Below are 27,800 nucleotides of genomic sequence, written 5' to 3' on the forward strand. Positions count from 1 at the left end.
GAACTGTAAGTCATAGAGAAATAATATTTTACTAATTTTTGCGAGGTAGGAACAATGACAGTTTTCCTTCCCGCTCCATATCTCCATTCTTTTAAAGTTCGTTCTGGCAATGCTCATGGAGCATTCTCAACTGGTTTAATTCTGTGAAACTGTTAGAATTAATTATAAGCTGTGTAGAAACGCTTTCAAAATGCATTAAAATTATAAATGACAAGTAAAAGGTGCCTTGCTGAGCGTACGTTGTAGAGGCCCCCTCAAGTATGCTCCCCCGCACCCCAGGGTATGCGCGCCCTTTATCGCTGTCACTGTCTAATATGAATATGAAACATATGTCAGGCAAGGACAACTAGCGGTGTTTCCCATACGATCAGACGATGACTTATTTCTGGCACGTGCCATAGAAGAAGGCATAGTTGAAGAAACTACACCCTCTCAGTAACCTAAATTGCACGAAAATTTCCAAAGCAGGTTCATTGACCTGACTACCGCATGTTGCCCACTTTGTCCAAGAGCGGGATGGTTTGTTTCTAACTTTTCTACCGAAAAGCATTTGTCTGGAATGATGTTTCGGAGACAATAAAATAAAGAAAATATACTAGGCAGAGAGAGAGAGAGCAGGGAGGAAGGAGTGTACCAATTATTCTTTCCTCTAAACCAGCGTTTCCCAACCTTTTTCAACTTGCAGCACACTACGGGTGTAACATGAATTCTCGCGGCACACTTATAGATATTATTATTTGTAAATATAAAACACACTGGTATTTTTTTCTTTGATTACTTATCTCCTTCGCACAGAGAAGAAAGCTCGATCACTGGGTTTTCCTCGTGGTAAATCACTATGCTTATTTTTCATTCTAATTTAAAAGGAGAAAACAACTGCAATGAAATGTTGGACTCAGGTTATTAAAAATACGCTTACTCTTTCGAAAACTGTATCCAACCTTTTACTAAGAATGAAGATCATTAAATAACGAACGAACAAATAAATCTATTTTACTTTTAAAACACAAATGTAAATAATCTATCGAAAGGATTGAATAATATTTTAATTTTCAAGTTACGAAATAGTCTGTAACGATAAAGAAGCAATAATGGTCATAACAATAACAAATACTTTTTTCAACATTAGAAATGTACAGAAAAGTAACACGGCATGAAACTTAAAATTGTATATTCATAGTAGAGGTTGATAGTAACGTGCAATACAAATATACATTTTCCCCTACGTTTTGCAATTTGATTGCTATAGAATTAATAATTTTGTTTTGATATCCTCGCGGTACACCAGTGGCCCATTCACGACACACCAGTGGCCCATTCACGACATACCAGTGTCGCGGTATTTTCACTGCTAGCTTCTCATTTTAGATAGGTATATTTACAACAAAGGGGGGGTAGCGTGCACCTTTGCACCCCCCTAAATCCGGCCCTGTCCAGAAGTTATGTAGCCCTATGGCGTTCATGGAAAAAAACACAATAGTTATAACTATGCTAAATTACTATAGACTGCCAATTGCTCATTCAGAGAATTTATGATGTTCACTTTATTGCAATGTTCTTATACAGACTAGATATATGCTACAGATAATAGTTTTATACAAACTAGATAATCAATTATTATTATTATTATTATTATTATATTTGAAGTACAATCAAATATCACGACATTAATTACTAGTTTTAATTAACTGAATTGAGCTGAAAATTAAATCTTGATCTCGGAAGATTAACTATTAAATTTATGCGTTCTGTACCTTTCTAAAGTAATAAATGCTGGAATTGGTTTCAAGGCTGTTCCTGAGTGAATAATTTCTTAATAATATTAAAAGTTTTAGAAAAATTTTCGAGACATTCGAGTCGAGTCGAGATTTTTATGAGCTGTCTCGACTCGACTCGTGTCTCGACTCGAAAATTCGAGTCGAGAAACACGTTTGTCTCGACTCGTCTCGAATTTTACAAAGTGTCTCGACTCGTGCGCATCCCTATTGAGGGGCCATGCACGCTGGTGCGAATAAGTCAGAGGTACCTTTGCCCAGCTATGACGTCATTGAATTGGGATTTTTTGGATTAGAGGTCATGATGATTCTTTAAATTATTAAAAAACATATTCTTGATGATTGATTACGTTATGAATTAGTACAGGTTTATGAATGCTTTTTATTTTCGTTCCCTTTATGGCATAAAATTTGGAGATTGTTATCCCTTTGATGAGATGGACTAACACTGGTGCAAATGAAATCTTTAGTTTTAGTCCCACGATTATGACGGTTAGGCTAAAGGAGACGGTGACGATGAAAAATGAATGAATTGGTGGGAGAAAATTGGAGTATTTCGATCATAATGTTGCACACCACAAAACTACTTTCGCGGGGTTTGAACTAGGGACCCAATACAGCAGAGGTGAACGCTTTATCACTGAGCCACCACGTCCCTTATTGGTGTGAATGAAGTAGAGGTATTTGGTTCGAGCTAATGTGTTTGTTTGACGTCGGGGTGACCCTATTTCACTTCTGATTATACAATTTGGGCTCCCACATGGACCATAGCGAATGAGTCAGAGGTAGTTTGGCCCGGAATTGCATTACCTATTGAAATTTTGCTTATGCTTACTCAGGGGGCAGGGAATGCATAGGATCATTTAGGACACACATGATCACCTTGATCCACGTGACGAGAGGGACCTCGTTCCCCTTGATGAGTATAAAAATATAAATTTTGGAAGTTTTTTTAACTTATCCTATTATTTGATGAGACATTTTCGTTAATAGAGTACAATGGTTTACTTTTTAAATTTGGGAGTCATCGTTCCCTTTGATGAGTTGATTTTGAGTTTAACGTCCCGTTCAGCAGCGAGGCTATATGAGACGTGGACCTACTGATTAACGTGGAATCCGAACCACATGAGCTCCCGCCGGGAATCGAACCAAGGGTCTCACACGCCAAAGGCGCGTACGCTAACCGCTAAGCCACGGATGAGCTCTCCCTTTGATGAATATTGATTTTGTAGCCTTATTACGTTATATGGATGCATATTTAAAATTATTCCCTTAAATTTGATAAGTACTTTGTGATCCACTTTGTTCCGCTTCAGGGGTGAACATGGACACCTTACATATGTTGCAATCGTCCCAACTTTGATTCTTGGTGCTAGTTTAGGAAATGTTGAATTTAACGTCCCCGCGAAAACGATGGTGATGAGAAATGATAGGACGAAACAGGGTAAACAACTTACTTGACTGAGGATTGAAGCAGGGACCTCACACATTAGAGACAAGCGTTGAGCCACCATGCCCCATTGAGAAATTTTAGTTTGTTGGTTACTACGTTATAGACAATGCAATGGTCCCGAATTTGATTCTTGGTGCTAGTGTTAGGAAATTTTAACGTCCCCTCAAGCTAATCGAAAGGATGATGATAAGAAATGGTGAAATGAGAAAACATCATAAACTTACTTGCTTGCGAATTGAAGCAGAGACCTCACACATCAGAAATAAGCGCTGAGTCACCATGCCCCATTGAGAAGTATTTAATTTTCTGTGCGAGCAGTTTTGCGTATGAAAAGAACATGATCAAATCGTTACATTACACATTTCTGCTCGTTGTTACGCATAGAAGTTTGTTATTGTGAAATTACAGAATCTGCTTATACTACATCAGCATTTTTCTCAGCTGACGGACTTTTAAATCTCAACTTTACATTTATGTCAGACAGTTTCGTAACATATCGATGAGTGTTACATTTTTCAATCAAGTTTAAGGAAAATGAATCACATTTTAGATGTGCTAATTTGAATGTCGTAAGAAACTAACGAGTCAACGGTATGATGTCACGATCAAAATTGCGATACTAGATGTCGTAACGATTGATGTGTAAGAAGAAAAACGTGAATAATGTCACAACCAATCAGATTGTTTCTTACATCACGTTTCGGCTCATGATACATGATGAAAGCTGTGTTTTCATTTGTTCTCCGTGATTTCATTGATTCATTTCCTCGTTTCTGATTGGCTGATAGTGATGTCACTTTATACTTGAACACGTTTCAGACCTAAATAAAATTCTTAATTTCATTTTCAAGTTCTACTTCCACGAAGATCTTGAAATTGAGCAGGTGTACCTCTTGTGACAGCGTGACTTTACTCCGTTCTTTGAATTTGAGGTAAGGTATTAAGAGTTTTATTAACTGCGTTTCTTAATATCAGTGGAGTGCTTTTGAAATGTATTACGCATGAGGATAACATTATCACCAGGGCCCGGATTTTGTTGACAAGTCAACTTTTTTCTGTTATGCATAAGACAAGGCAAATTCTAATAAAAACGTTATCCATCAAGTCTAGGTTCTAAAAATATATATTTTTAGGGTCAACTTTTGGTCACTTTTTGCCGTTTTTTAATTTCAGGTCATTTTTTAATATCTTAGGGTAACTTTTAGGTCACTTATGATCTTTTTATTTTCTTCTACATAAGGAAATCTTTAAATGAACACGGTTTACAGTTGTGGAAAAGACGAAATTGAATAATCTCTTTTCTTGCTTCCTGACTATTGGGTGTGGGAAAACTGCATTCTTAACAAGCTAATGAAAACTAAACTGTAACTGGTTAACGAAAGGTGGGGTTTGGTAGGTGTCCAAACAGATAGTTTTGGGTTGTTGACCACAAAGGATGTGATGACGTGAATAACTAAAAATGGATTAGAAGGCGTACAAGGATTTTAAACAGGTTTTTATCTATTATTTTCATGTAGTCTGCACTTGCGAACTTTTATTGTTTAAGAGTGCTTCCTAGTTTCAACTCGGGAGTGAATTGACGCTTTCAATACTTACAATGCCGTACATAAATGATGCCGTACATCAACGGACATAAATGATCAATGGACTGCAACTAACTGAAACTAACTTTTTGCACATGAGTGACAAACGTTAATTAAAATCCAATGGGTATTTTAAAAATGTCAATGTTTTACGAAATAAACATTTAAGAAAACGCAAGTTTTAGGTCAATTTTTGTGAATTTTCGGGGCCTTTTACAGGAATTTTAGTGTCATTTTATAGGTCACTTTCTAGAAAATTTTAGGTCAACAAGATCCGGGCCCTGGTTATCACTGTTTTATTTAGCATGAAATATTTAGCCTATGGGAGAGCAAATGGAAGAATTAGTGGGAGTACCCTCACTTTGACCGGGGATCGAATCAGGAATCCCACACATTAGGAGTAAGCACGAGAAATTTGTTGATTTTGGTTTAGCGTCCCTTCAGTAGTGGGGCTAGGAATACAGCTTAATGTTGAATCTGAGCGCATACTGGGTGTTGAACCCGGACCAGAGGTGCGTAACGCTAACCACTTAGCTATGAGGAAGCTCAGTTTCTGAAAGTTATCATTAACGTATACAAAATTTTAGTTTTTCAAAAAACTACGCACGAATTTGTTCCCCTATAGGGTGCCTTTTAACAGTGAGACGTGGACCTTCAGTTTAATGTGGGATCTGATCACCCGCCGAGAATCGAATTTGAGTCTTCCTTATTTAACCGCTTAGCTCGAGAAAAGCAAGCACATGAGATTTTGTTTTCGTTTCATGTTCGTCATACATTTTAAAATTCAGTGTGAGGGTTAAAATGCTTACTACAATGATTCTCTCAGCACAGTTAGAACCAATTTCATTCATTCTTTTTATCGCTACAGAAAGTTAGGTCAGTTACATGTTAGTACCGGGTTTAATTTCCAGTATGACAACAATAAAAATTTTAACAGTAGAACTATTTGAGATATGATAATTCTTTTAGGATTGGTCATGTAGTCATTTTGATACAGTTAAACTTGTAAGCGATCTCTGAATTCAATTTTAATTCGTGCTTTGTTTTTCTCTCTCGTTTTAGATATTTGTTTTCTTTGCCTATTCTTTTTTGTTTGCCTTACCTTTTTTCCTCTTTGAATATGGCTACTTCTGACTTTACTGTCTTGCGAGAAATCAATAGATATTATCGGCATTTTAATCTTGAAGGACGAATGCTGGAAATTCAAATTAATGTTCCGACCAGTGACATCGATATTGTTTAGTGGGTTTAGACCTCCTTGTAACAGATGTTGGATTACTTATTAGAAAATGTCAACGAATCATCGATGGTTGATTATCAATTTTATCTCACGATGAAAAGAACAAACCGTTTTATTTATCTTTTCGGCGTGCAAGTAATCTGACACTGAAAACTTTATGGGCTTCCTTTGATCGCACCCTTCAAAGTAACGATAGTTTTCTCATGAACGAACCATTCATTGTACATTTTCATCATGTAGATGTGCCCCGTGGATTTGGAAGAATGCGTCAAGGTCTTTTATTAATCGACGAATTACTAAAACGCAAGAATGGCATCCTACGAGTAAAAAACACCGACAAGAAATGTTTAGCTTATGCAATTGTGATTGCTATTGGATTGAAAAAGTATAAAGATACAAATAAGAAGCTGTACAGACAATATCAGAACCAGAGCAAGTGTGTCGTTCTCCCTGATGTACATGAACTTTTGTCCAGATCCTCAGTGAATTTAGACCATGGGGGATCCGTGGAAGAATTGCGACAATTGCAACGCTACTTGAGAAATTATAAACTTACCGTATACACCAGCTTTTCCGGAGAAGATGTTCTGTATGAAGGGCCTGGTGGCGATTCCAATCAATTTAATGTCCATCGATTCTCATTATGACATCATCACGTCATTAAGGTCCGTTTTTTCTACTGTTTATTATTGTGTTGCACCACAAAAAATATGATCATCGCACTGCACACGTCAAGAACTGTTCGGCCATGTGTGAGAAATGTTTGTAGAAACCGCCATGCAGTAAGACCAATACGGACAAGCAGTGTCCAGAATGCAATCGTAAATTTTATGGTGAAACATGCTATACAAATCATCTTACTGTACCATATCATAAGGGCCAGCCAATATGGTGAAACAGTGTGCCAAATGTCTACGCATTTATTCGTTTGTCCATACAGGGGAAAGAGAACATCATTGCACAGATTATTTTTGTAATGTATGTCGTAAACACGTTATGTCTACCCACCAATGCTACATGAAGCCTGATACGACTCAATTAAAACCTGGAGTTCCATCAGTGTTACATGCCAAGAAGGCTATGATTGTCTTCTATATCGAAGCCTCACAGGATACTTTCTTTAATGAAGATACGTTCATTCATAAGCCCAATTTACTGGTGGCCCAACAAGTATGTTACAACTGTGTTCAAGATGAAGATATACATCATCCGTGTAAAGTTTGTGGACAGCGGGAACATATTTTTCAAGATGATCCGATCAATGCCTTTCTTGCGTATTTACGTCAATCACGACCCAACATCAAGCTTATTGTATCTTTGGCACATAACTCTAAGGGACATGATGGTCATTTTATTCTTAAATCCTTAGTGGAAGAACATGAATACTTTGATTTTGAACGGAGCAAAAATTTTAAGCATGAAAGTGAATCACTTATCGTTTATTGACTCCTTAAATTTCATGCCAATGGCTTTAAGTAAATTATCCAAGGCATTTCATTTACCAACGACCAAAGGATATTTTCCACACTTTTAATGCTGCTGCAAATCAAACGTATGTGGGAAAATTACCGGACACCCATTATTATGGTGCAGATAAAATGAAAGTGGATGAACGAGAGAAATTCATGACATGGTACAACGAACACCAGAACGATACGTTTATTTTCCAAAAAGAATTGGTGAACTATTGTGTTCAGGACGTCAACGTACTTCGAATGGCTTGTATATCTTTCATGACCACTTTTGAACAAGAAACCTACGTCAATCCTTTCCTGGAGGCTATCACTTTGGCGAGTGCGTGCAATTTAGTATTTCGACGAAATTTTTTAAAACCCAATACTATTAGCATTCTCCCTGCACGAGGATACCGTCACAGGAATAATCAGTCACAGATTAGTTTGCAGTGGCTTGCCTACATGGAAGAAAAAGAGGCCCATCCTATTCTACATGCAGCAAAAGGAAAAGAAGTTTATGTTACTGGTTTTCATTTGGACGGCTACTACAAACATCCCGACACTGAAGAGGAACTCGTGTAGGAATTTCAAGGCTGTAGAATTCATGCCTGTCCTCTATGCGTCCCTACAGGCCGTGACCAGCCCATTTATGAGAACTCCGAAGAAACGATGAAGTATCGCTACGAGAGAACACAACGTAAAATGAAATTATTACGATCCATGGAATATAAAGTACATGAAATGTGGGAATGTGAATTTCGTCAAGTGTTAAAATCCAATCCAGCGTTGGCCTCTTCTTTAAACACATCCTTATACTAATAAGACACCATTAAATCCAAGAGACAGCTGCTATGGTGGCCGTGTTAATGCCATTAAATTGTATCACGTCGCAAATGAAAATGAAGGCGAAGAAATTAAATTTTTGGATATCGTTTCCCTGTATCCTTATGTGAATGTGGACGGTATCCAATAGGGCACCCACGAATATATCTACAGGGAGATCCAGAAATGCCCGCCATTCAAGATGTCAACGGATTAATCAAGTTAAAGATTTTGCCTAGCAGAAATGTGTTTCATCCAGTACTTCCATTTCGCTCAAATAAGAAGTTGTTGTTTCCACTTTGTGCTGCCTGTGCCACAGCATTAAATCAAGATTCTGAATGTGTATATTCCGACAGTGAACGAAGTCTAACAGGAACGTTGGTGTCCTATGAAATTCAAAAAGCCATTGAACTTGGGTATCAAATCATTGAAATTTACGAAATTTGGGATAACGACATCACCGTACATGATCCAGAAACCAAGACTGGCGGATTATTCAGCGAATACGTTAACACATTTTTGAAATCGAAGCTGGAAGCTTCTGGATGGCCCGCCAATTGCGTCACCGAAGAAGAAAAGCAACAGTATATTCAAATGGTACGACAACGGGAAGGCATAACTTTGGATGCAGCAAATATGACAAATTCAGCACGTCGTAGTCTTTCAAAACTCTGAATGTCTTCTGGGGACGACTCGCTATAAGAGACAATTTCATCCAAACGACCATCATTAACGACCCAAAGAACTGTATCAAAAATTAACTGCTCCAGATATAAAAGTCAACCAAATTTTACCTGTTAATGATTCGTTGTTATGCCTTTATTGGCAGTATGAAGATGATGTTCCAGTACAAAATCACAATGCTAATGTTGTCCTTGGAGCATTTACAACGTGTCAAGCTCGTCTGGAACTCTACAAATATTTAAAATTGCTGCAAGAAAGAGTACTATATTTCGATACAGATTCCGTGATATTCACGCAGCGACCATCAGAGCCCACAATAGAACCAGAAGTATTTCTTGGTTCAATGTCAAATGAACTGGAATGAATTGGACCAAAAGCATACACTAAAAAATTCGTGTCTGGTGGCCCAAAACAATACGCTTTAGAAATCTACGACCCCGACACGAAATCAAACAGTTATGTATGCAAAATTCGTGGATTCACACTCAATTATACAGCAAGTCAAAAGTTAAATTTCAATAGTCTGGAGCAAATGATCATAAATCAATCCAGTGAAAAAATCTCCATTAGCACGCCACACACAATTTACAGAACCCACGATCATCAGCTTGTCACAAAACCTGAAGAAAAGAAATACAGTTTCAACTATAAAAAACGCCGATTAATACCAGAAACATACGAGACATTGCCTATGGGTATAAAAAAGCCAGAACAGAATAACAGCCATATTTTTCCCTAATCCCACCAACATCACCTCGCAAAGATAGGCAAAGAATCAACCGCAACACGAAACATGCTTCAACGATGCACGAACGGAGAAAAACTCAGGTGACATCACCTTGCAGAAACCAGTGGAGAAAAAAAATACAGGTACGTCACATTTGCTTTTCTTTTTCTCACCTCGCTCTCTCTTGATCAGTTAGTTTAGGTTCTTGTTAGATGTTAATAATCTGTTTTTCTTCTTTCACAGGAAACAAAATAAATATTACCATGTATATTCATATGTTTTATTTTCTCTTTACAGAATTTGTACCCGTCACGAACACGTCTTTCTTTGAAGAAAAATAAATGCACACAAAGATGGAGAAAAAGAAATTCTGTATTCTATTTCACATGCTAAAAGTAAATGTACAGAAACATGAAAAAAAAGTAATTCGGTGTTTTATTTCACATCCTAAAATCAAATTCTTTTCTTGTACTGCAATTTCAATTTCTTTTTTCTGAATCAATTTACCGGTAAATAAATCAATGTTTTGGGAAAAATCAAACTAAAGTTTTCTTTCAGAAATTTTCGTGTACGAAATAAAATTTTTTGTGTACGAAACAAAAACAATTCAGAAATTTTTTTGTGTACAAAATAAAATTCTGTTTCAGAAAATTTTTTGTGTACGAAACAAAACTGATTCAGAAAATTTTTGTGTACGAAACAAAATTCTGTTTCAGACTTTTTTGTGTACAAAACAAAAACTGTTTCAGAAAAATTTTTATGTACAAACAAAATTCTGTTTCAGAAAAAAAAATTGCGTACAAAAGAAAAATCAGTTTTCGTCACGAAACTGCTCCGACTAAATGAATCGATTCATTCTGATAGTGTTGGCAACACTGGAATATGTCGCTAAGATCGCTCAGGCACCAGTGTTGCCAATTTGGGGGAAAAGTCGCTAAATCTAGGGGATTCGCCTTCCAGAATAGCGACAAAAAATATTTTTTCCGATTAGCGACTTTTTTGGTGATTTTGAAATGACGATTTGGTGACTTACTTACAAATTCAGCGACTTTTGCGCTGCGAACAACTTGTCCTAAAATAAGTAACTATTAACTCGAATCAGTTCAGATATATGAACATTTTTCTTTTGCTTATTTGAATCAGTTCAGATGTTGACGAGCTGGGAAAGTAGGCTACGTAACATTTATATCTATATTCCCGCTTTGATTGCTGTTATCTCTTATCTTCTAACGGGGACCAACTCCAGCTTTTAATGTCCTTCAGTTTACAGAACTTCCGTTTAGAGGGACAAATAATACATTAACGATAGCAAACAGATTATCTGTAGAAGCGTGAATAAAGTGAAGTAAGATTTTTTCTAGACCTTTAATTTTGTTCGTTTCTCTAAACTCACTTTTATTTCGTTGAAGCAAAATTGATCATAAAGTTAAAAATATATAAAAGTGAAATTATTGTTATACAATGAATCATTTCATATACACCGTAGATAGTACTACGACTTGAATTTATCACGTATCTATATATATATAAAAGAGGCAAAATTCCACGAATTTTTTTTAGCGACTTCTCACCCAAAATTGGAGTCATTTCATCTTCTATTTAGCGACTTTTTGTATCGATTTGTTGGCAACACTGTCAGGCACTGAGTTACTGCGAACACAACTAGATTCTATCCAACAACCCTAAACGTCTGATTCATCTCTAAATACAGCCAACTAAACAATAAGATTATGTTTATACGTTTTAATGCCAATGCTTAGCACTGAGTCAGCAAGGTTTCCTTCAAGGTCAAAGTCGTACACGAAGTAAAAAAGATGACAACACAGACATTCTATCTTTCTATATGAAACATAAACCTAGTGTGAAAACTGCTCACACGGAATTATGTAATGTAACATAACCTGTCCATGTTCTTTTTATGCGTGAAATTGCTCGCACCGAAGGTGGCATGGTGGCTCAGCGCTTATTTCTGATGTGAGGTCTCTGCTTCAATCCGAAAGCAAGTAAGTTCATGTTTCCACCTGTTTCGTCCTATCATTTCTCACCATCGTTTCAAGGGGACGTTAAACTCAACATTTCCTGAAACTAACACCAAGAATCAACTCGGGACGATTGCAACACATGTAAAGTATCCATGTTCACCCCTGAAACGAAACAAAGTGAATCACAAAGTACTTATCAAATTTAAGGAAATAATTTTAATACGCCTCCATATAACGTAATACGGCTCCGAAATCAATACTCATCAAAGGGAACGATGACTCCCAAATTTAAAAAGTAAACCATTGTACTCTATTATATAACGAAACTGTCTCATCAAATAATAGGATAAGCTAAAAAAAAGTCCAAATTTTAATATTTTTATACTCATCAAAGGGAACGAGGTCCTATACCTCCCCAACTCCTGATGTAAACCAAGGTGATCTTGTGTGTCCTGAGTGATCCCTGACCCCTGAGTAAACATAAGCAAAATTTCAATAGGTAATGCAATCCCGGGCCAAAGCATCTCTAACTCATGGGGTCCCAAATTGTATAATCAAAAGTGAAATAGGATCACCCCGACGTCAAACAAACACATTAGCTCGAACCAAATACCTCTACTTCATTCACACCAATAAGGGACGTTGTGGCTCAGTGGTAAAGCGTTCACCTCTGCTGTATGGGGTCCCTAGTTCAAACCCCGCGAAAGTAGTTTTGTGGTGGGCAACATTATGCTCGGTATACTCCAATTTTCTCCCACCAATTCATTCATTTTTCATCGTCACCGTCTCCTTTAGCCTAACCGTCATAAACGTGGGACTAAAACTAAAGATTTCATTTGCACCAGTGTTAGTCCATCTCATCAAAGGGATAACAATCTCCAAATTTTATGCCATAAAGGGAACGAAAATAAAAAGCATTCATAAACCTGTACTAATTCATAACGTAATCAATCATCAAGAATATGTTTTTTAATAATTTAAAGAATCATCATGACCTCTAATCCAAAAAAAAAAAAAATCCCAATTCAATGACGTCATAGCTGGGCCAAGGTACCTCTGACTTATTCGCACCAGCGTGCATGGCCCCTGAATAAGCATAAGCAAAATTTCAATAGGTGACGCAATCCCGGGCCAAAGCATTCCTGATTCATTCGCTATGGTCCATGGGGACCCCAAATTGGATAATCAAGATTTAGATAGCGTGACGCAAATACTACTGATACACACATTGCCATTTGCTATTTTTATTATGTGATATACGTAGCAAACAGTTTTCCTTACATGTCTCTAGAAAATATTTTTTGATTTCGTTTGTGTTAGAATGTAGTTTGACCGGTTCATAAATGAAAAGTAAGAAACGTTTAAGAGAAATGCAGAAGTGTTGCATTGGTATTCTTATTATTATTGAAACATTAGAATTTCGTGCTTACGAGGATTCATGTTGGGCCCCCTCCGAAAAGAAAAGCTGGATACGTGCCTGCACTTAATGATAGACGTATGAGTCAAGGTATAGACGGGCGTTCTAGGCGATCGAGTCCGGAGCATCAAAACAGACTAAGACCACAACTTGCAGTTCTTCTTGCCGATTGATGCTGCTTTTTACCTGCCATGATATGTCGGATAATAATGTGGAATAAATGAAGGTCGAGACCATGGCGTATTTGTGTTTCATGCACCTAAACCTGTAAAATATTTGTGCCGTGAACATCTTTCACTCACTAGCTAAATTTGTGGGTATAATCGAACACCTTGCCTTACAAAGTATAGTCTTATAAAGAATATATATAGCATGCTAAAAACCTAAAGACCAAATTCAATGAATTTCTATAGTTTTCTTTTTTAATAACGGGAAACTTGTTTATTTCATCACGATAAATCACGTTTGATACTAAGATGTCTCTTTCTTTCTATATTTATTTTTCATACTTTATTGGAGACAATTTTTTTTTCAAATTTCATTGGCCCGGGGTCAGTGACCTAGGGGTACTTAGGACCACCCCCTCCTAATTTTGGCAGGGGTACCATGGCCCACCCCCTAAATTTTGGCAGGGGTACATAGGACCACACCCTTAAATTTTGGAAATTGCCAAATCTGAAAATTGAGTATGGTAGCCTAGGACCATAGTATGTACCTCTATTTGTATTGGAGGTCCACCACGTTCCCTTTCATGGGTACAAAATTAACAAAAAATCAAATTTCGGGATTTTTGACCTAATTTATCCCCTTTGATGAGATGTTATTACCTTATATAGTTATATGGGCGTATACAGGGCTCCATATCCTTTTATAAGACGTGGGTATATTGATGCACCCCTTTAAATTTTTGGGAGGGGTACATTTGCCCCCCCCCCTAAAATTTGAAAATTGATCTATTTAAACATTTGATATTATTGTATAGGACCTTAATATTTATCATGATAAATTTGGATGGTCCATCTCATTCCCTTTCAGGGGTACAAAATTGCCAAAATATAAACGGTACCATCCAATTCAACTCAGGCAAAAAAGTATGAAATTGTACCATCACCATTTCAGATATTGTTGAAACTTTTTTACAGCAACTAGACATATTTTTAAGAGACCCATATTTTTTGTTTTGTCGAAAAAATTTTTCACGCCAAGTAATGGGCCATCAAAGACGGGGAGTACAATTTATGAATTGTAGAAGACATGGAAAATTGTCAACTTCGGTGCCTCACCATTCGGCTATGGAGACAGGTAGAGTTATAATTCTTGTTGTGGTATGTACATAGGGATATAAATAAACTATATTTTATTATAGTTTGGTTTGCGCATGCGTATCTTTTTGTACATAAATTAACAAATGAACGTCAATTTATCGAAGTTTGCGAATTTTTTCGAGTACTTCCGGTTCGAATTTTAAAATTCAGTTTTCGCGGTTGGTAAGACCTGGTTACCCGCTTTCCGAAAAAAAAATGTATCGCATCTATGTGCAACCGTTTTGTCGCAAAAAATTCGAGAAATTATAAAATTTTCAAAAATCGCCATTTTTGGGCGCCATTTTCTCGAAAACACCATATTTTAAAATTCTGAAATTTTGTCAGATGGTTCAACTTTACATGAATAATAAACACACCAAATACCATTTTCGACCAATGCTTCATGAATTAACTGCAGCCTTTTAAAGTTAGCGAAGTTTCGTTAACTTTGATGTCACAGTTAGCAACACTGGGAACAATAAAAGTGCAATGATTTGATGATGTTTGTGGATCACATTCATTAAATGAAGAATAAAAGGTTTTCTTGACTGTATTTTTCATTAGTTTGATCAAGAAGGCTCTCTGAAATAGTAAAATGAGCCTCCCCCTACTCCTCCCTTTTCTTAAACCGAAATAATCTGAGGTGGAAATTACAATTACGAAACGTACAAATTTCAAGTTCACTTACTTAAAATGGTCTTCGGAAACAAAATTTCACTGATTTATTTTATTTCATTTATTTATTTATTTATTTTTACATAGGCCAATCATTTGCTTGGTTGGTGTCTTCTTCGCTAATAGCATCAACCGTGCAGGTGCTCCAATGGTGTTGGCTCACTTACAAGTCGTCCAGGAGTGGATCTGGGGGGAAGAAAATTTTTTATTTTATATATAAATAAAACCGATCTCAGAGTTTAGAGCTCTTAAAAGTAGCTCTAAGTAGCAGTATTACCCCCCCCCTTCCAGACGTCCGTCCTGGATCCGCCCCTGCGTAGCACATTGTCGATAGTCACAAATGTTGTAGGTCCATGTGGAAGCATAAACAGCATTTGAACTTCAAGTAATTCATGATTTATTCATAATATTTCTGCTACGCACCACTGGTTATCATACATATATGTATGTAACAAAAGTTCCTTTTTGCAGATTTCTTAAATCTACACTTTGAATTGCAGAAGTTCGATTTTGGGGGAAGCATGAAGTTAGTTCATGGTGACCCGTTACTGCCATAAAAACTTCGGCATTTTCCGAAAGGCAAAGATGACTTCGTTGAATACCAGTTACCGGTCGCATACTTTCCCTTTTTTTCTTCCGGAAGTCGTCCAATTCAGTTTCAGGCAACAAAACGAGAGTAATACCCGGAGTTTATACTTCCACTATACTCACGAATTCTTCTGCGGTTTTAGTGGGGGCGCACTGGCTGAGTGGTTGAGCGTTCACCTCCGGTACTTGGGGTCCCTGGTTCGATCCCAGATCGCGCCGTGTGGACTTTGAGGTGGACAAACGCCGTGCTTGTGGGTTTTCTCGGGGTTATCCCGTTTCCTCTCACTTTTTGTATTCCACCATTTCATTCATTTCTCATAGTCACCGTCTCCTTTAGCCTAACCGGCATAAACGTGGGACGTAAAACTTAAAGATTTCATTTCATTTTTTCTTCTTCTGTGGTTTCAATACTGTGTATCTGTTTTTGCCTAAGGTTTTGCCGCGTTGCCACATTCTTTACACCCCCCCCACCCCTCAATACCGTCGCAGAGACTCTTGCATGGCCGGTTTCACTGCTAAACTACTGCTTTATCGGACCTGTCTGCATCTCGAACATCTGAAAGCGATTTTTAAAGTGGGATGCAGCACCATCAGAAATCACTGACACGCTTTGGGAAATTGTAGACACTTATTTTCTCGTATTCGAACCTTTTTCAATAAAATATATTTTCGCTTTTCTTCGAGTATTTTTAGCATCTTGTCTATGGCTATGAGTACATGAGCCGAATCGTGTGTTTTATCGTCGTTTAATACAACAAAACTGTCAGTTGTTTCATATTCCGGTGATAACTCTGAATTTCACTTTGCAGAATAACAGTCCAGTTTTCAGCGAAGTCCACATGAAGTAAAATAGAATTTGATCTTGAAATTTTATACGGTGCTTTTCGGTAGCAACTAATTCTCTTTGGATTTTCTTGATGTAGTCATGAATTACAATTCTTACAGTTAAACCAGCAATGTACAATACGAAAACAGAAAATGGCACAGTTTTTTTTAAACGAGATCATTGTTTTCCCATATGGCACACGTAACACTTTCATTTTCATCAGGATCAATAATTAAACACTCCACACTTATTCCTTCCACTCCAGGACATTCACCACATTCCTGAAGAAGACAGTTGTCATTTTCTACGGATCATACTACTACAGGAAATAGGTCACTCATGACAGCTTCAATACAGGCTGCATCTTTGATTTGTCGCAACGCAGTAGCAGCTAACTGAAAATTTGCACAATACATACTTCCCTCGCAGGTTCCGGACTGACCCACTTTAGTCAAATACTGTAAAATTCCGAGTGACCCATTCTTATGTTGGGATTGTTCTGTTTAAAAAGTCAGTAAAGGACCCTGTGTAAGTTCTCGTCAAAAGTAAAAGTTCTATTTCCCTCTCTTTTTTGCTGTATTCCTATAGATATAAAGGCAACTCCTCAGGAAAAAAATATTTCGACGACACTGATAACGATTTCAAGAAAGTAGGGCCAAAATACCGCAAATTTTTATAATGGAGTATATGGGAAACTACATGTTATATTCGGATTTTTGTAGGTACCGTCCACAACTCTGAGATCAATGATTTCCACATATGATGTGCATCAGAGTACGGGACAAATAATAGGTAGAAACGAAAGTGGTGTTATGTTTCCTTTGGCTGATACAGGGTGTTGAAATTGAGCACCATCTGGTAGTTTAATAGACTGTATGGGAGAGTATTTGGTGGCTGAGAATTGTATTACGTACCATCAGCGCCTCCGAAATGCTGATCAAGATGATGTGATATTCCTCCCGAAGGCAGGGCTGTGATCCTAAGGTCCCTGGGCAAGGTGAACCCACGATGGTTTGCCATTGCCTGCCATGAGATGATGACGTCCGAAGGATGGAACCTACAGTTGAACAAGGGATCCGAACTTCCTCTGTCCCCACCGGGAATCGAACCTGAGATCCCTTGATGACAAGGCGAAGAGCTTATCCATTCATCCACCGGGGACATATTCTGACAAATAAGACCATTGTCATATGATGTACAGCAGGGGCAAATAATAGTTGAAAACGTCAGTGGCATTATGTTCTGTTTGACCGATCCGGACGTTTGAGGTTGTGTATATGCAAACATTCGATTCATATTCGCTATCTGTCTGTTGCGAGGCTGCCTCTATCGAGGGAAGTACAGTAAAAGCGTCATTGTGGAGGTGTTGATTTCTGTAGTAGCTTTAGTGACTGCAAGTAGGTGGTCATCGATTCGTGTGTTGTGCCTACTTCATTGTGCGTGCAAAAAGTTGCAATTCCTGCATGCTTTTGTCCAGTGACTTTTGTTGTTCTGTTTCTCGCGACATTTATAAAAACTTTGTTGTTGTGTACTATCTGGTGTTTTTTTCTGGTAGGTTTCGCCAGTGTGTAAACGTGTAATGCAAAGGCCATATTATTCATTTCAAAACAATTTGGTGACGTTGTGACAAATGGCTTCCGGTGGAAGCATGGATAAACATCGGCAATGTTCCGTATGCGAACTATGGTTTAGAGGGCAAAGAAAGCGCCCGGTGTGTGGAAATGAGTTCTTACAAGAGGTTAGTTACATGCGGGGGAGCAAAGGTAAGTCATTCCAGTGCTTCGGTCCGTCACCAGTACTATGTACAACATGCTACATAAAGGCAAGTTCTTATGTGAGAAGTGTGCAGAAACAACCAGAAATAAGTAGTCAGGGATGGATCTCAACGTTGAAGATACGTCAACTGTGCCTGTGCACATAAAGGTACATAACAGTAGTGTTACAAGCGCTGAAACCAGACTGAGCATGTTGTTAACGAAACTCAGGCATGATCTTTGTAATGACTTTCTGGGAGCAATATTTGGATATCCATGCCACGGAAGTGTGTCAAATGCATTGAAATCAGTCAGGCAGGCTTTGATGAGGCAGTTTGTACCGTCCGTATTCGGTTCAAAGCATTTATCTCGTTCGTTTCTTCTGAGCAAGGTTCCAGCTTGGGCCCGCAAACTTTATGAGGTAGGGGATGACAAGCTGGTTTTAGTCTTTGACGGAACATACATTTACACCGAAAAATCGATGAACTACACTCTGCAAAGGCTTCTGTATAGTGTGCAAAAAGGACGTCCGTTAGTGAAACCCATGATGATCGTTACACCCAGCGGGTACATTGTCGACATTGTTGGTACATTTGTTGGTGTAAATAATGATGCTAGTATTACAAACTCTATGTTCGCCGACACAGCAAATGGTTTAAACCAGCTCTTACAACCAGGGGACTGCGTTTTGGTTGATAAGGGATTCCGAGATTCCATGACTGTGTTGGAGGTGGTGGGGATCATTGCTAAAATGCCATGTCTTTTAGAAAAGGGAAAGAAGCAGTGTGACTGCCTGGCTGCAAACCAATCCCGTATTGTGACAAAGGGCAGAAGCGAAAAGTGGCCATCTCAAAATGAAGTACAAGATGTTTAGGGATAGGGTTCCAATTGCGGCTCTTCTCTACTTACGCGGGTATTTACTCATTGCAGGTGTCTTAGAGAATCAGTTTGCGCTTCCATTGACTAACGATGCACCAGAAAAGTCTGACGAAAGTATTGAAATCTTATCACGTTTTTGTTTAACAAACGAACTATACAAGAAACTACAGACATATGGTGATATTGACAAACGCTCAGCAAAGATTTTGGAACTGTATGACGGATCGTCAATTACTGACTTCCCTCGATTGACAGAAAAAGATTTATTCAAAATCACGCTTGGAATTTATCAAATTCAAAATGCTCACGCATATGCAGTAGAGCACATGAAATCTGATGGTAGTTTTTCACTGTTCCATTTGCATATCACTCCATACATCCTGAGGTTTAAAATTCAATCTCGACATGTACAGAGTTTGCAGTACACACTTTTCAATGAGTATGATCCAGAAAAATCAGGAGCCGACGCTATTCTTGGATGGTACTACAAATGCCCCAGTGAAGCTCGTGTTCTCGGATGTTCCTCGCATGTAGCTTCCGTTCTTTGGTATCTTGATGTTGCTCTATGAAACTGTTCATTTTCCAGCTTCGCACCTAAGTGGTATTTTTCTGGACACTAGGGACACACACGGTAATGAAGATCCAGGCATCACTTAACTTTGGTTATAAGGAGATCTGCTGCACATTTTGAACACTAATCGTGGGGTTGTCATTAATATCTAAGGACAATATTGTCCATTCCTATAGAATTTAACAGTTTGTGATCTTTATATGTTTCCGGTGCCTTATTTTTGTGTTTGTGTATGTGTGTGTCGGTGCGTGTGTTTGAAACAGACCCAAACGCTTTCTTTTCTGTCTATTTCGTAATATTAAATATCATATGACAATGGTCTTATTTGTAAGATTGTGTCCCAGGTGGATGAATGGATAAGCTCTTCGCCTTGTAATCAAGGGATCTCAGGTTCGATTCCCGGTGGGGACAGAGGAAGTTCGGATCCCTTGTTCAACTGTAGGTTCCATCCTTCGGACGTCATCATCTCATGGCAGGCAATGGCAAACCATCGTGGGTTCACCTTGCCCAGGGACCTTAGGATCACAGCCCTGCCTTCGGGAGGAATACCACATCATCTTGATCAGCATTTCGGAGGCGCTGATGGCACGTAATACAATTCTCAGCCACCAAATACTCTCCCATACAGTCTATTAAACTACCAGATGGTGCCCAATTTCAACACCCTGTATCAGCCAAAGGAAACATAACACCACTTTCTTTTCTACCTATTATTTGTCCCGTACTCTGATGCACATCATATGTGGAAATCATTGATCTCAGAGTTGTGGACGGTACCTACAAAAATCCGAATATAACATGCAGTTTCCCATATACTCCATTATAAAAATTTGCGGTATTTTGGCCCTACTTTCTTGAAATCGTTATCAGTGTCGTCGAAATATTTTTTTCCTGAGGAGTTGCCTTTATATCTATAGGAATACAGCAAAAAAGCGAGGGAAATAGAACTTTTATTTTTGACGAGAACTTACACAGGGTCCACTTTGGAACGCGTAAGAAAACGTTTCGATTTTTTTAACTTTTTGTCCTTTTTCTATCACTGTAATGACATCGCACTTAATTGAGACTTTGTCTGGAACATTCCAAATCATCACTGAGGTAATAGTTCAGGCTTTTTGTAGATCATCAGAATTTATTGGATGGCCATTTCAAGTAAACGTAAAATTTGCGTGTTTCGTAATCGTAATTTCCACCTCAGATTATTTCGGTTTAAGAAAAGGGAGGAGTAGGGGGAGGCTCATTTTACTATTTCAGAGAGCCTTCTTGATCAAACTAATGAAAAATACAGTCAAGAAAACCTTTTATTCTTCATTTAATGAATGTGAACCACAAACATCATCAAATCATTGCACTTTTATTGTTCCCAGTGTTGCTAACTGTGACATCAAAGTTAACGAAACTTCGCTAACTTTAAAAGTCTGCAGTTAATTCATGAAGCATTGGTCGAGAATGGTATTTGGTGTGTTTATTATTCATGTAAAGTTGAACCACCTGACAAAATTTCAGAATTTTAAAATATGGTGTTTTCGAGAAAATGACGCCCAAAAATGGCGATTTTTGAAAACTTTACAATTTCTCGAATTTTTTGCGATAAAACGGTTGCACACAGAAGCGATACAAAGTTTGTTTCGGAAAGCAGGTAACCAGGTCTTACCAACCGCGAAAACAGAATTTTAAAATTCAAACCGGAAGTGCTCGAAAAAAATTCGCAAACTTCGTCTGTTCAGATAAATTGACGTTGTTAATTTATATACAAAAAGATACGCATGCGCAAACCAAACTATAATAAAATATAGTTTATTCATTTCCCTATGTACATACCACAACAAGAATTATAACTCTACCTGTCTCCATAGCCGAATGGTGAGGCTCCGAAGTTGACAATTTTCCATGTCTTCTACAATTCATAAATTGTACTCCCCGTCTTTGATGGCCCACCACTTGGCGTGAAAATTTTTTTCGACAAAACAAAAAAATATGGGTCTCTTAAAAACATGTCTAGATGCTATAAAAAAAGTTTCAACAATATCTGAGATGGTAATGGTACATGCTCTGCTGAATTGAAATGGAAGGCAACAAACGTAAGCAATACGTTGTACCACGTGTTTGATTTTTGGTCCATTTTATCCCCTTTGATGAGGTCCTATTACCTTTTATGGTTATATGGTCATGTATAGGTGTCCATTACCTATCGTAAGATATGGGTACATTGGTGCACCCCTTTAAATTTTTGGGAGGGATACTTAGGCTCACCCCTTTAATTTTGGAAATCCTCCAATTTAAGCATTTGGTATCATAGTACGGGACCTCAATATGTATCATGATAAATTTGGATGGTCCACCGCGTTCCCTTTTAGGGGTACAAATTGCCAAATTTTAGTGCGACCACGTGTTTGGTTTTTGGTCCACTTTATCCCCTTAGATGAGGCCCTATTACGTTATGTGGTTATATGGTCATGTATAGGTGTTCATTCCCTATCATAAGACATGGGTATATTGGTGCACCCCTTTAAATTTTTGGGAGGGGTACCTTGGCCCACCCTTTAAATTTTGGAAATTTTCCGATTTAAGCATTCGGTATTATAGTTCAGGACCGAAATATGTATCATGATAAATTTGGATGGTCCACCTAGTTCCTTTTCATGGATAAAAGATTGTCGAAAATTAGTACGACCACGTGTTTGGTTTTGACTTAAGTTATTTCCTTAGATGAGATCCTATTATCTTATATGATTATATAAGGGACATTATTTTACATAAGACATAGGTATATTAGTGCACCCTTCTTAAAATTTGGGAGGGGCCCACTCTTAAATTTTGGAAATTGTTTAATATAAGCATTTGGTATTATAGTATAGGACATCAATATGTATCACTATAAATTTGGGTGATCCATCACGTTCCCTTTCATGGGTAAAGAACTACCAAAAAAATCAAATTTCGGAGGTTATTGACCCATTTGATGAGGTCTTATTACCTTATATGATTATATGGGCATGTATAGGGGTCTGCTCTATTTCTTAAGATATAGAGGCATTGGTGCGTCCGTTGAAAAATTTGAAGGAGTACAATGTCCCCACCTTAAATTTTCGAAATTGCCAAATGTAAACATTTAATATAGTATTATAGGACCCTAATATGTATTAGTATAAATTTGGGTGGTCCATTTTTGTTCCCTTTTATGGATAAAAAAATGTTAAAAATTCAAATTTCGGAGGTTATTGACCCTTTTGATGTGATTTTATTACCTTATATGAACATATTAATGTATTCAGGGGTTTAGTTTCTTTTATAAGGCATGAAAACATCGATGCTTTCATCTTAAAATTTGGCAGAGGTACATTGGCTCACCCTTAAAGTTAGGAAATTGCCCAATTTGGTATAATAATATAGGTTCTTATAAATTTCGTTTCCTTTTATGGGTAAAAACTTGTCAAAAATGTAAATGAGCCCTTTGATAAGGATGAATGTGTACAGAGGTTTATTACCTTCATATTTTTATGTTCCCTTTTAAATTTGGGAATTATCAATAACAAGTTGGTGTCCCTCTAAGGGCCAAATATTCAAATTTTAAAGGTTATTGACCTATTTTATCTTTTTTGATACGGCTTTATTATTGAATGAGTACAGGATTTATTACTTTTTTCATAAGACACAGGTGTATTTGTGTACCAATCTTAAATTTTGGGAGGGTACATTTCTTATTGTTAAATTAATAATTGGTAATTGTTCTTAGAATTGGGTGGTATCTCATTCTTTGGGTAAATCATTGTCAAATATGAGTATGATCATGCGATCTCTTATTGACCTATGATGGGATTAGCAGTCCACAACATTGGTACATTGAAACTTTGTAGGATAATTTGAGAATTGTCAAAATGAAATTACGTCATTGGTTTTGATTATTCCCGTCAAATATAAACGTTAGCAACACGATGTACCATGTGATTGACCTTGATGAGGTACTGTACAGGGATTCCTTTGCTTTTCAAAATTCGTGGAAGTTATCAAATAACACATTTCTAGACAACATTGGCTCTGGTAAGGTAAACAATTGACGGAGATTATTGACCTTATTGAACATATAATGATATGGTTAATTCTAAGACAGGTTATTTCGAGAGAGGTACGTAGGACCATTCTTTAAATTTGGAAATTGTGGTAAACAGAATTTTAGCATGAGGCGCGAAATTTGAAACAATACTTTGAACTTTAATCACAGCGCATAGTCTAAGATCATTGGTGGTGGTTGATTTGACCTTGAGCTTTAGAAATCTGATAGCTAACCTTATTGAATCTTATGACTCATAGTCTAAAGACAATACATGCTACAACACTGAAATTTAGTCACAAGATGATGTAATCTGACATTGGCAAAGTTATTGTTGATGCAATTTAATTGGTTGATCACTATCTTTCGTGCAATCTGATTGGCTGATCACTATCTTTCGTGCAATCTGATTGTTTGATGATTATCAAATTTTTGCTGCATTTAGTTTTAAGTTTTGTTTAACATTTATCGATTACTGTTTAAAAATCTTGGTTTCGTTCAACATTTTACACTCACTGATAAATATGATCAAAACCGTTTATTTGTTAATCGAATAGTTAAAAACCGGACAAAGTTTGACGGTTAACCGTGAAACGTAAATTTTTTAGTTTGAAAATTTTTTATTTGAAATTTTTTATGAAAGTTTTTTCGTTTCAAAATTTTTTGTTTAAACTTTTTGTTTGTTAAATTTTTTTTTCGTTTCAAAATTTTTTGAAAAATTTTTAATTTTTTTTGTTTGGAAATTTTTACGTTTCAAATTTTTGTTCGAAAATATTTTTGTTTGAAAATTTTTCGTTTCCAGATATTTTGTTTAAAATTTTTTGTTCGAAATTTTTGTTTGGAAAATTGTGGTTTCAAATTTTTAAGTTTGTACACTCATTAATAAAGAACCGTTCGTAAGTGTTTAGAATAAAACCATCTGGCAACACTGTTTATCATGATGCAATAGTACACGTCAGAACATGGTAATGCAACGTCATCATGGCTTCTTGTCTGCAGTTTCTAAGCTCACGTAATGTGATGAAATCATTTACCGATTTACAACAAAATGTACCTTATTGAATCTTAGCTAGCCAAATGATCCCGACAGAGTTTGGATTACGAATCGTAGTGATAAGGATATTGTTTTACCAGCAAGATATTTACCCATGGAAGCTTCAAAATAAAAAGAACTATTACGTTTCTTAAACACTGGACCTGTATCTTTATGCTATAAAAGACTCTTTGAGCGGTGTCATCAATTTGAATTTAGTACACAGCCGGATCTCTGAACTTGGTTTCGTCAGCGATAGTGATAAAATCATGAACTCAAACGTCAGCACATTCCTTTCCAATGACGTCAGCAATAACTCTATGAAATCAGCAAACACCCTATCAGTCCATGAAATCATTTGAGCAAGTGCGTTTCAGCAGGAAAGATGTGTACTTCTAACGATAAAGAATTTCTCTTCGCAAGCTATTATCCAATAAACAAAACATGTCATGGTTGGTATCTATGCTACAACGTTTGAACCTGTGATTCGATTGGGCAAAGCAGAACAATTTGGTGTACAACTGACCTGTGAAGAATGGCAGATATTATGTTCACGAATCGATCAAATGAATGATGAGCTAAATGTGACCATCTTCAAATCATTAGGCTCAAATCATGAGGTGGTGCTACGTACAGTCCTCGAGAAGAAGATGGTGCTGTTACGTAAAAAGAGTACATTGCATGATGCCCGCAATATGGTGTATCTAACGCAAACGGAATGGAACCAATTCATCAATGTATTCCAGTGTGTAAAATATGCATTGGAAGTGGGCAACAAAACAAGTATATTCCTGAAAAAGTACTATTTTGAGAAATGTATCATGCATATTATACAACACGTATCTAGATGTTGTGATGGTTGTCAACATCGTTCGTGGGTGCATACCCAGGGGACTCTTGATTCAGCTTTTCTTCTCTCATTTTTCCCAGGATACTTTGAGGCCGGTGACGTCACGTGGAGGTATCGCGGGATTTTTCAACAGCAGAAGTGAAAAACTGCATAAACAATTACGGTACTGTTTCAAGATGAGCAAAAGACATTTTAATTCCACAGTAGCTTATTGTAATAACAGAGGAAGCAATATAAATGAAATAATGTTCCATCGATTCCCTAAAAGTGATGAACTTCGAAGAAGATGGATTTCCCGCTATAAGCAAAAGAACACTTTTAATATGGATAACACATGAATATGTTCTGCTTACTTTTCACCACAGGATTATGAAAGGGTTTGAAAAATGAGCTTCTAGGTTTCCCGCAAAAGTAGGGTTTAAGATCTGACCTGTTCCTTCATTACTGATACCAAACTGACATGGGGGAAATGAGCTAGACGCTATTCAAGTTGAAAAACAAGTGTGTAACAACAATAATTTATTTTACTTTTACTGACATTTGTTTCAAAGGGCCTGAAACTTTAGGAGCTTATGTACGTAAAACGAAGTTGAAGAGGGTACCAACAAGAATATAAATGTATACTCTCATATATTCTTTAGTTTAAACGATATCCTTAAGTTGTGTTGAGTATCTGAATCGCTATTCAGCCGAAGTGCTAAATGTGCACTTTGGGCAAAATATTTATAGGACCCAATTACGAACCGAACTTTACCTAACCTTACCTAATCTTGTCTAAACGAACCGTACTTAAGTGCAAATTACATTCATTTTATTCTTTCTCCAATGCCACATCGTGAGACAAAATCACTTGTTCTGCTTAAAGTGCACTCTTACCATTATTTCTATAATTGAAGGGCTGATCGACAGACGAGGATAAGCCAGGAAAACTGATTTCCAAGAAATCGAAGGGTAAAGTGTAGGACAAATGACTGCAAATTTTCCTCTGGGAATTTGGTTCTTTTATGTATGTATACCACTCTATAGATATCTGTGCTACTTGTAACCTGTCATATATAATGTAAAGTGTGTTGTATTGAGTAACAAACGGATATTAATAATGTAAAGAAATATTTTGCAGTGACAATATCTGACAGTTTGATTAATGCACACGAAATACAATAGGTTAGGTTAGATTTCTAACCTAACCTAATTTAATCTAACCAAATTTAGTTAGGGTATATTAGATTTCTAACGTAACCTAACCTATCCCAACAGAACCCAATTTGGTATTACATGCCTGGAATCTCTGAATACTTTGAATTATGTTTGTTTATGTGTTTTGAACAATGCTCTCATAGAGAGGATTCGTTTATGGAAAGTATTTGAACTTTCCCCACCTTAGAATTCACGTTTCAATGAAAGTGTAATGACAAAAATCTATAATGTCACCCCTTCCCCACGCTCAAAGAGGATGAATTTTGATTTAAACGGTATCGGGTAGGTTACTATTTATTTCAAGAACCCGAAAATTATGGATTGGACACCAATTTCTCCTGTTTTCTATTGTTTGTCGTCTCCTTCCTATTTTCTCTCACCCACAAACCGAATAATAAGATCCTGAGTTAGGCCTGGGTGCATTAAATTACCAAAAATACTTGGTACTTTAACTTGGTCGAGGAAGAGTTAGCAGTCAAATATTGTTATAATGATTTTTATTTATATGAATAGAAAATGCCCTTTCTTCCCCTTAAAACGGAAATTTTCAAAACAACGGGACATGTTTTCCCTTAAGTTTAATGAGGAGTTTATATACTGAGTTTCTAAGTTGATAGGCTCGTGAGATACTGTATTTAAGCACAAATTTTGAACCTCTTCTATCCGCTTAAAATTCACCCTTTAATCAAACCAATGTGATAAATATTTTAGGCCATTTCGACTCATGTACTAAAAATTATAAAAATCGGTCCAAAGGTCTAGGATAAGTTAGCGAGCAAACATTATATTCATTTTTATCTGTTCATTGTTAATTGCATTTATTTATTTATTAAATTATATTGTCGAATCTGTGAGTAAAAAAAACAAAAAAAAAACGCATTATTTGTATTTGGAGAGACAAGGAAGTTCATAATTATGTTTTGAATCCAGTTTTA

The 27,800-nt window shown here is 36.9% G+C and overlaps 2 protein-coding genes across 7 annotated transcripts in view; both read left to right on the plus strand.

The window, feature by feature from the left end:
• LOC145666525 (myotubularin-related protein 10-B) overlaps positions 1-27,800 on the plus strand; it is a 607,867-nt gene that overhangs the window by 355,658 nt on the left and 224,409 nt on the right. The window lies entirely within an intron of this gene.
• Positions 1,772-10,154, plus strand: LOC145666526 (uncharacterized). The gene is made up of 2 exons (XM_081733827.1): positions 1,772-9,881; positions 10,036-10,154. Exon 1 carries the CDS (start codon positions 8,514-8,516, stop codon positions 9,000-9,002), a length of 489 nt encoding a protein of 162 aa, XP_081589953.1. The 5' UTR covers positions 1,772-8,513; the 3' UTR covers positions 9,003-9,881; positions 10,036-10,154.

This window comes from Thermobia domestica, chromosome 12 (genome assembly GCF_964235325.1).
Source record: "Thermobia domestica chromosome 12, izTheDome1.hap1.1, whole genome shotgun sequence".
Lineage (NCBI taxonomy): Eukaryota > Metazoa > Arthropoda > Insecta > Zygentoma > Lepismatidae > Thermobia > Thermobia domestica.

Coding starts and splice junctions, on each gene's coding strand:
- LOC145666526 (XM_081733827.1), top strand. CDS start 8,514: ATGCCCGCCATTCAAGATGTCAACGGATTAATCAAGTTAAAGATTTTG.